This window comes from Malania oleifera, chromosome 7 (assembly GCF_029873635.1).
Source record: "Malania oleifera isolate guangnan ecotype guangnan chromosome 7, ASM2987363v1, whole genome shotgun sequence".
NCBI classification, from domain to species: Eukaryota; Viridiplantae; Streptophyta; class Magnoliopsida; order Santalales; family Ximeniaceae; genus Malania; species Malania oleifera.
Window position 1 is genome coordinate 50,851,136 of NC_080423.1, and position 11,139 is coordinate 50,862,274.

The 11,139-nt window shown below is 36.2% G+C and overlaps 1 protein-coding gene across 2 annotated transcripts in view; it reads left to right on the forward strand.

Moving 5' to 3' along the window:
• LOC131160470 (uncharacterized) overlaps positions 1-7,447 on the forward strand; it is a 62,317-nt gene extending 54,870 nt beyond the window's left edge. For both annotated transcript variants that reach the window (XM_058116176.1, XM_058116178.1), the window contains 3 exons: positions 5,385-5,467; positions 6,057-6,210; positions 7,022-7,447. In XM_058116176.1, the coding sequence (XP_057972159.1) occupies positions 5,385-5,467; positions 6,057-6,210; positions 7,022-7,257 (473 nt within the window). In that variant the 3' untranslated portion in view covers positions 7,258-7,447. The remainder of the gene's footprint in view (positions 1-5,384; positions 5,468-6,056; positions 6,211-7,021) is intronic.
• Positions 7,448-11,139: the final 3,692 nt, after the last annotated feature.

Sequence of the window (11,139 nt, forward strand, 5' to 3'; positions counted from 1 at the left end):
GCTTGGGATGCCAAGGAGTTACAGAACTTCTTGTTTGATGTGGAGCAGTATTTTCGCGTTGTGAGGATGGCCTCAAAATAGGTGAAAGTGGATACTGCGACCACGTACTTGGTTGGTGATGCCAAACTGTGGTGACATACCAAGTACAAAGAAATTGAAAAGGGAAGAGTAAAATTTCGTTCTACTTGTGTGGAGGACCTCATAGTGAGTGTCAACACAAGGGATTACTCAATGCCTTACACGCTTCCACTTGGGGACAAGTGGTGGAAAGCGAGGAGGAAGAGGATGATGCCCCGAGGGTAGGTGCAATGCGGCATGTGAATGCATTGGAAAAGCAAGCGAAAGCACTGAAAGTTACATGAACAAAAGGGTTAATATTTGTGGACTTGAGGATCAATGGGAAGAGTACCCGCGCTATGGTGGATACAGGGGTTACTCATAATTTTGTTTCACAACTGGAAGCATGAAGACTCAACTTATCCTTAGAGAAGGATGCAGGACGCATGAAAGCAGTTAATTCTATAACCCAGCCTACTTTGAGAGTAGCCAAGTAAGTTAATTTGAAGCTTGGACAGTGGGAAGGTCATGCGAATTTCACAGCGGTGCCATTGGATGACTTTCTAGTCATTCTAGGAATGAAGTTCCTCAGGGGGACGAGGGCAGTGCTAAGCCTTCGACTGGTTCCCTATGTTTGATGGGAGATCACTCGTGCATGGTGCAAGTCGTTGCAACGAAAGGAGACGACGGAAAGTCCCTTTTAGGAATACAACTCAATGAGGGGCTGAGAAAGGGTGAGCAGACACATCTAGCCATGGTGGTGGTAGATGAACAAGTAGGCCAAGAGCTGGTTGCTATGACCATCCAAGCGGTGTTGGATGAGTACAATGAGGTGTTGCCGGATAAGCTGCCTCACAATTTGCCTTCACAACGGACTTTGCAACATGAGATCGAGCTGTTATCAGGAGTGAAACCACCTAAAAAGGGGCCATGTTGGATGGTGCCTCCAGAGTAGCAGAGTTGGGGAAATAGCTTGATAAATTGGAAGCGGGATGTGTTCACCCTTCCAAAGCACCTTTGGGAGCATCGGTGTTGTTTCAGAGGAAACATGAAGAGCATCTTCGGAAGATGTTCAATAGGCCGAGGGGAAACCGTCTGTATGTGAAGAAAGAGAAGTGCTCTTTCACTCAGTGGAGCAACAAATTCCTTGGTCATGTGGTTGAACAAGGTCGTATTCGGAGGAGTATGGAGAAGGTAAGGATGATTCAAGAATGGAAGATCCCCACGATAGTGAAGGAGTTGTGTTCCTTTCTTGGCCTTACTAGCTATTGTAGGAAGTTCGTTGAGGAGTATTCACAGAGAAGGACTCCAATGACAGGAGTACTGAGGAAGAGGTATTGTTGGCCGCACATGCGTGATGATGTGGTTGATTATACCCAAACTTGTCTCACTTGCCAACAAGACAAGAGGGAGCGGAGGAAGTATGGTATGTTCATGGCCGCACCAAAGTACTATTCGGCAAAGGAGACGACACAATTGTTCCTTGTGAATGTTGTGAAACATTGGGGTGTTCCCTAAGTTATTGTTTGCGACTGAGACTTAATGTTCAGTGACAACTTCTTGGCAGAATTTTTCAGGATATTTAGGTCACATCTTGACATCTCTTCGAGTTCTCACTGACATACAGATGGACAGATTCAGAGATTCGGAGAGCTACTGGAAGAGTACTTGTGCCATTCCGTCAACGACAACCAGAATTGGGTGCAACTACTTGGTGTTGCTCCATTCTATGTCAATGCTCAAAGGAGCTTAACAACCAACAAGAGCCCTTTTGAGCTTGCCACAAGCTAGTAGCAGTTGTTACCTCACACCGTGGGTGAGCCGTACAGAGGAAAGAGTCCCAGGGCTGATCAGGGGAGAAGACCACAACACTTCAAGCAAATAAAAGTGCATCGTATGTTTCATGTCAACTGCCTTAAGCCGTTCAATGTCGACACCGATGATCTAAGCAGAAGTCAGTCAAATAGAGTAGAGTTGAAGACATTGCAACTTGACAGATGTGAAGTTGAAGAGATCCTTGCAGACAAAATGTTCATATCCTGAAGGAAGAAGCGGCAAAAGTTCCTAGTGAAGTGCAAATGCCTCGATGACAAAGAAATCAACTGGATTTCAATGGAAGATATGCAACTGTTCGTGGGCAAAGTTGAAGTGTACCTAGCGCTAAAGTCTACGCAAAAAATCATCCACAAAAGACAAAATATTGATGACTCTTCAAATTATTTACTGCTCACTTATCCCAAATATTTGAATGAATAAGAGAAAACAATGATTTACCATGGGACATGACTCTAGATGTTAAAGATGTCTTAATTTGCTTTCCTAATTTACACATGTAACTCTTGAAATGAGAAATAGATGTGAAGTGAAAAACTTATTACCATTTTTGAAAGGATGGATGGCCAAAACGAGCATGCCACTTATCCAAAGAAACATCATGAGTAGAAATTGACGAAGTTTTAAGACAAGATTTGGATCTACCACCACCACCATTGAAGTTGTATAAGTCATCCTTCTCATGCCCTCCACCGATCCTTTTCTTCATTTGGAGATTCTAAATAAGACAATGAGAAGGAATGAATTTCACAAAACTGATCATTGTGAATTTAGGCACGCATAACACAGAGAAAAAAGAAATTGAAGGATCCAAAAAGTAGTATCACAACCAAAAATCAGTGTAACTGAACCATCAGCAGGAACAACATTAAACTGTAAAGTTTCAAGGACTGAAATAAATTAGGACTACCTGCCATTAGGAGGAGGCACTAGAATCAATAGCCCATGGTGAGGAGGATGAAGAGGCATGAGGCCCAGCAATATCTAAATTGCCCTAGTAGTGCTAGATGTAATAGTGGGTTTGGACTTGTTGAACCATGCAGAAAAGATTGTTATACTCCTCTCGATACACAGTAAATTACGTACTCAACTCCCCCCTAGAATGGCCAGGTGCACTTAAAGTGTCAATAGTAGAATCACCCTCAGCAAGAGAACTTTTTCCCATGGAGGTCTAAGAGGGATCTATCCTTGCCATAAGCTATCCAAGAATGAAATTTGCTGCAACAAACTCCTTGTTCTAACACAGTTTCTCTGCCATGACTGCCATCCAAACCCTGCCCTTGTCGCTAACACTTCCCCAGCTAGAGTCAAACACAGTACTAAGCTACTAATCATAGTTGAATTATCATGGGAAGGAGAAGTCATGGCCATCTTTGGTGATCCATTGGATTCTAGCATATGCTTCATTCATGGATGATTAGGATTCATCAGCAAGAATCTGATTGTGGACGGGTTGAATGCTTGAGGCTTGGGACTCAACCCAGATAGAAACTTAGCAGCCAAGAACATTGTTTGTTTCCTCTCAATCATCTCAACACCAAAACTAACAAGTTGATAAATGTTGCTCACACACCCTTCAGACTGCTATAATACTCGCTAATGGATGGGCCTTCTTGGTCATATTTGAAAAATTTCTCACACTGGTAAGAAACACACGGTTGATTTTTAACTTCTCACAGAGATTATCCCATGAAGCTTTGGCTGTTCTATGAACATCAGTTTGCAGTAATTCATGGCTTCATGTTATTCCACAACCACACAAACAATATGTCATTCTCTTTCACCAAATCTTCATAATTGTTGGAGTTTGGAGGCAGAGGAGAATGTAGTAGATTATTGACTTTCCTTTTGTTAATGTCATGCACTACCTGAGACCACATCAGCCTAAGCTCTCTATGTAAAAGCCATCACAACCACACCCAATAGACTATAATCAGCACACCTTGTAATTGGGTATGAACAACACTTCTATAATGCAGAATTAGGCAGCACACACTGGCATAGAATAACACTTCAGAACTTCAAAGATCCAGAATTTCAGGAGACAGTTACAACCACATGACTGTATGTACAATATCCCAGGAGGAATCACTTGACTATTCAGAAAAGAGCAGACCACAACAAAGCACCGCATTTAATAAACAGCCTAGCAGCTACAAGCATTATGGCCAACAGAAACTAAAATACAGGAAATAGTCATCGGACACTGATCAAAACCAACCGGAAACTGATACAAATTGCAATCAGTCAATCGTGAACAACGCAGCTTCAAAACATCGTCATGTTACAATGAGCTAGTCGAACATCAAACAGCTTTTGCTGTATATCTGAAACAGAGTACAACTGACTTCACATCAGATTAGAGGAGAACAATGTGTTGGCGTGAGTCCCGCAATTAGCCAGCTATGGAAATCTTAGATTTAGGAATTCCTTCATTCAAGGGTCAAACATGATTGTAGCTGTAAATATTGTACAGACATAGAATAACTTCCTAAAAGAGTTTCTTGTATCTCTATATCTTGTACTCAATTTTATGGAAATGGATGAATAAAAGTTACGTTTGACACAATGCTCTAATACCATGTTGTAAAGTTAGAGATGGAGGAAAGAGAAGACAAAAAAGTCAGGAGGCAGTTTCTTGGAGGCTTTGAGCACACGTACAGCTCCAGGTCTGCCCCTCTTATATATTAATAATAAAAGACATGAAAGACAAAAAATGCCCCAGCCACACCACATAATTAATAAAATAGCAAAATCTTGTCTGACACTAATATAACAGAACCTTTTAAATGGTGACAAAATTTGTTTTTTAACTTAGAATCTACAAGAAATTACCAAGTAAAATGTCCTCAATAAGAAAAACAAATTTAATTCCTGTGCTTGCATACAGCATCCCCCCCTGTCATGAGCCCAGCTTGTTCAGGGCATTAGGCTTGTACAGTGGGAGTATGTCTCCTCAGACAAGTTGATATTTCCTAGTTTCTAGAGCTAAAATAGCATATCTTTAAGGGAGGGTGAGTGTTCATCAGTCTTGTAGAACTCATTAGCATTTGTTACCCGTCTTTAGGCTACTTGCCTCCATCCCTAACCACACGTTGCTTAGGGAAGTGTTTGTTAATCAATTACGTTGCTTCAATGTTTACCACTTGCTTCCGTTTGTTTTCATGAATTGCTTACTACTTCTGTTTACTTTAAATTCGACTGTTGTGAATCTATTTTTGTGGTAAACCGCGGCAATCTTGGGCTGACTAGTTAAGCAAGAGTGTTTTATCTAGTGCAGCACGGCCCTTTACAAGGTGTGAAATACTTGGTTTGTGACACCTCCTGCAAAAAAAAAATGAACCCCAAAAAAGATGGAAAACATAAAATCCCAATTCTTACCCCCTACAAGTTTCAGTATTGCAGCTAAAGTCTTATCAAGAGGTTTTCTTTTTGAGTGGTTCTATAGCACCTATTCAGGCAAATAAACTTATTTAATGTGTTTTCCAGTACAGAAACAACATTGAGCAAGGTACAGAAGCCTTCTTTGCTGCTTGCATATGAAGTTAATGCAGTTGGTCCAATATTAGTGATAAAGGTATGCTCATTTCACTCTCAAAATTTATCTTATCTTTGGTATTGAATTTTTTAGATTAAGTGGAACTCTTTTTCTGTTAAGGCTCTTCATGTGTTCAATTAAAAAATAATTCCCTTGCCAAAAGTCTGTTTCTGCCTTTCAGGTGCTAGACTTAAAGACAAGTAACAATAATTTTTCCTACCAAGTACCCATATATTTTTTGTTATCTCTTTTTTGCTTATTTTTTTATTTGGAGAATGTTCTCTGAGAATAATGTAATGGGGAGGAAAGCTTTCTCCATCATGATGTTGAAAGCAATGTCTTGTATGAAGAGCATTCATCACCATATCTCTTATTATTTTCACCTATTATTTTGTTTTTCTTTCAAGTAATGATTTCTTTATATTCAGGTTGTGTATTGTTAAAATGCTTCCTAGAAAATTTAGTCTTGTTTCCCAGAAAAATTATTTAATTTCTTATCAATCTCTCTGTCATCTTCATATTTTCCTGAGCCTAACAATATATGGTATGCTTGAATGTCATACTTTGTTTCTTTTTTTTATTTTTATTTTTGAAAAAGAATGTCATACTTTGTTGTTTGTTCAAGCAGCACATGTGGCCTCTTCTAAAAGTTGGAGGCGGCTCTGGGACAGAAAGGGATATTGCAATTGTTGCCAACTTAAGTGCCAGGGTGGGATCCATTGGAGACAATCGATTAGGGGGATGGCACTCATATCGATCTTCCAAGGCTGCACTTAATCAGTGTATTATTTCTTCATTTGAGTGCCCTTAGCATTGATTTCTGGTTTCACAGTTGCCCTTCAAGAAAAGTTGCTTTCCCTAAGCAACTTTGCCCAATCGAGGGGGTGAAACATCAAATTACATCTGGCTGATTTTTTCAGGGCATTCCCAGCATGGGGTTTTAGATCAGGACCTAGGTCAGGGTTTCACTATTTCTTTTGCTATTATTGCATATGATCTCGAGTGTCATGTTTACTTAGAAATGTGTCATATGACATATTCTTTTCACACATGAGCCCTATAATCCTTGGATAGGACATTTTGTACTCATGAGAATATTGCTCTTTGAAGGGATCCTGATTGTTGTTTTCTTGGACTCCCATTGGCAGCCTATGGGAGTTCATAACGAAGCATTCAATGCCATAAAAAATAGGTCTAGGATAATTCCCATTTCCAGAAAAGAGCTAGTAGTACTTGTGATAAAGTACTCAATGCTTTCTGAGTTTGCTGTTGTAGCCTTTGCTGCTTTGCCCTTGTTCTGGGGCTTGAGCAATGAGACCAGCAGTGCATTCATATTATGTAAATACTTAAAATGGCAAGAAAATGAGTGGGAGCTATGCAGTGACAATCTTATTTTACTAAATTTCATAAAAATTGATTGTGCCCTGTGGGACCTCAATTCAACCATCTCATGTGTCTAAATTGTTTTTTGGTTGATAAATGGCCTCCTGTACAAACTTAGTGAGTCATTTCGAGGCAACCAAATATTGGCTGCCCTAAATTTAATTCTCGTGCTCCAATTTATGATTTTTTTTTTTTTTTGCGTGGTAACAGTGACAAAAAGTGTATCAGTGGAATTTGCACGAAAGAAGGATCCAATTGTTTGCCTTTTGTTGCACCCGGGAACTGTGAACACAGATCTTTCCCGGCCATTTCAGGGAAATGTTCCTGAAGGCAAGCTTTTCTCCAAAGAGTTCTCAGTGCAGAAGCTATTGAGCATCATCAACAATGCAAAAAGCCATGACAATGGCAAATTCTTTGGCTGGGATGGTCAAGAAATTCCATGGTAATCCATCTGTTACTTTTTCTATATTCAAACAATAAGTCATGTTTCTGGTGATTTTTCTAATTTTCAAGTTTTTTGTCTCATTGTATTGTAAAAGAAGGGAAGGACTATGATAGACTTTGTTCTAGGAGTTGCATAATAACTATAGATTGGTTGCGTGTCAGTTACATGTAATTTAATGCCGTGTTTGGATATATTTGTGGGATAGTTTAGTTATTGCACTTTGTGCTTTTGTGTTTTTTCCTCCTGCAACCAAATTGCGATCTAGATCTGATCAATAAACAGTATAAACTAGACCTAACAAAGCAGATTAAAATGTGCCAGAATAGGATGATCACAAAGTTCACATTTGGTTTTGTTCATTTAAAAGAATTCTCTCTTGGGCAATACTTAGATACCATCAAGTCTTAAATTTCGAGTTCCACTAAAATTTGGCAGGCTTAAAAGTGCAGTAATTTTAATTTTGATTTTTAAAATGATGGAAATTAATGAGCAAAGCATGGAAATTTTTTAAACAAAAATATAAATTGTTGATAGGCATAATAATGCAAGTTTTAGAACTAAATATCATAAATTAAATACTTTAATGATAGATATGGTGTGTGCAAGGTATAGTAGTTTTAATACAACTGTCCCATATTCAATTAATATAAATATGAATTATTTATTATGTATATAAATACAAATAATTTAGACATAAATAGTCAAATAAAATGACGATGCTAATTTTTAAGTTTGTTCCTTTATACACGTTAAAATTCCTTGTACTAATTTTTGGTTTAAATAAAAAAAAATAAAAATAATGGAAATTTTACTTTGGATTTGAATATCAAATTTAAATTTCAATCAACAGTTAAAATATCAAAAAATTTCAGAAAAAAAAAAATTGTGATTTTGATAAATTTTGGATGATTTGTAGAAATTTTGATGAACATATAAGACAAAAATTGATTGCTATTTTAAGATCATGGATTCCATGATATAATAATTAAAATTAAAAAGTATAAAAAAGAATTAGGTTATATTGACTTAGCAAAAAAATAAAAAAATAAAATTAATAAATCATATTAGGAATGATAATATATGGTATCAAATCAAAGGGCAAATCTAGGTATAAAAATATAGTTTCTGATACATTTATTTTTCTTGGGTGAATAAGGTTATAGATATTGTCATATACTTGCCAGCAATGGAAGCATAAACCATTCTGGCATGAAACAGATATGGCAATACAAGTGAATACATGTCTATGCCGTTGAATCCATTCTGATCTATCTTTAATTTTTGAGTGTGAAATTAATTACAAGCATTGATCTTAATAAGTAGAAAAATTATTTGAATGAAAAATCGCAAATTCATCCACATCCTATCATGTTTCTGTTTTTAATAATGGAAACTATAGAAAAGTCACATATATCCAATCTATTTCTCTCAACTTTAAATTGTATTCCTATCTATTTGCCATGTCTAGGATAAGCACATGTGCATTTTTGTTAAGGAGCCCATTGTTTGATATGAATACAATGAATAGCATTAGAAGTTAAAAGACTTTTTATTAGTTCATAATGCAGTGACCTCTAGTATGCTTAATTCAATTTTAATATGTTTAATTTTGTTTCTTTCTTATGTTCCAAATGTATAGTCAATTCATTCTGACGAACCGAACATGCCTTCACATATGATTCAATTGGTGTCGAAGAGGCCTTCCTACAATTTGATTAATTGATTGTTGACGCTATTATTGGATTTAAAAGTTAGATATTGATAGCTATTGAAATGAGACCTTGATTTCTCTACAACTTAATCAGTACAGATGCATATGTATTGTCACGTTGCTGTTAAAGATTAAAAACATAACTTATAATTGCGTCCGCATCTCTTATTCATTAGACATGTGCAGTGATGTGCGTGGATTGCAGCTTATGTTTGCATCAACATAAAGTGCAAAATGTAAAATTATCTTAAAGGTTTTCTTTGACCTTTAAATTGACAAGTGCCTATGCTTTTTAGCTTAACCAACAAAAACTTTATGAAATGTGAGTAGTTGATTATTGATACTACTATTGGTTTTCAAAAATCCAAGAAAACATATTATAGTTTTTCAAAAAGATACCTCAATTTCTCTATGCCGATGGTACATACGTTGCTAACATGATTGTTGAGGGTTTAACATACCTCATCATTGAACCCACACCCACTATCCATCTGATTGTGACATGCTTGAATGTGCATGCATGTAAACACGGCTATTAGGATTGGCAAGTATGATGATTGAGAAAAAAAGTGAATAATGAAAGAGAAATACAAGAGAATAGACACAATATTTACTTAGTTCAACTAATAGCCTACATCTATGGAAGAAGATGACAAGAGAATTTCACTATTGGGAAGAGAGAATAACAAGGCATCTAAAATGTTATGCTCTCTGACACACTTTCCAAAGACTCACAAAGGCACCTATATATATGCCCTATAAAAAATAACTCCCTCTCAAATCAAATTAATTCCTCAAATCAAGGATGCAAATTAACTCTCCTTAAAGTCAACTCTTTTATTTTCTTTCTTCATATAAAAAAATAAAAACAATTCTTATTGAGAGAATAAACTCTTAATTTATTACAAATAACTCACATCTTGAATGAAAGATTTATTACAAAGCATTCGTATAGGTTGGCCCAAGCATTCATATGGGACTAGTCCATCACTAACAAGTCTCCCCCTCTAGTCACATATGGATGACAATTTTCTTCTTCCATCTTCTCCATCTTATACCCCCATGGGCATATTTCATGAATTTTATATTCCAATCAAGTCCAAGCAATACTTGAACTTAGTCAATGTCAAAGACTTTGTCAACATATCTGTAAGATTATCAACAATACCAATTTTCTTTATAATAAATTTTCCTAGTGAAATAATATTATAACAAAATGATACCTAACATCAATATGTTCAGTTCTTTCATGAAATATTTGATCCTTAATCAAATGAATAGCACTCTGACTGTCACAATGAATAGTCTTGTCATAACGAGCTGTAAGCTCACCAATCAAATCTTTGACCAAATAACTTCTTTGACTACCTCTGTTATTGCCATGTATTTTGTCTTAATAATGGATAACGCAACAACATGTTGTAGGCTTGCTTTCTAACTTATGACACATTATCCGAGAGTAAACACATAGCCAGCAATAGATCTTCTCTTGTTGAGATCCCTAACAAAATATGAATCAACATAACCAGTAGCACTAGGCCTATGTCTTCCCATTCTAAACAAGCATAAGTATCTTTTAGATATCGAAGTATCTATTTTATTGTTTGCCAATGCTCTTTACTTGGATTAACTATGTACCTACTCACAACCCTGACAACATATAAAATGTCTAGATAGATACAAATTATAGCAAACATTGGACATCTAACTACACTAGAATAAGGAATATGCGACATATAATAACTTTTTATGTTTGATTATAGAGACAAAACTAATAATTAGAATTAAGTAGAAAATGGAGTGCTATCAGGTTTGACATAACCATGCAAAAACTATCTAAAACTTTTTCAACATATTTCTTTTGCATCAAATACAACAATCCTTCTTTTCAAATCCTATGAAGTTCCATGCTAGGAATCTTCTTTGCTACTCCTAAATTTTTCGTTTCAAATTCCCCAGAAATCTAGTCCTTTAACTTGTTGACCCCAGATTTATCTTTAAAAGCAATAAGCATGTCATCAACATATAATAATAAGTAAATAAAAGAATCACTTTTGTAAAAACTCCAAAAATAATATGTGTGTAAGTGTGATCCTAAAAAAAAATAAAAATTAATTAATTAACTAATTAATTAAAATTAAATAATTAAATAATAAGTACTAATTAAATAAT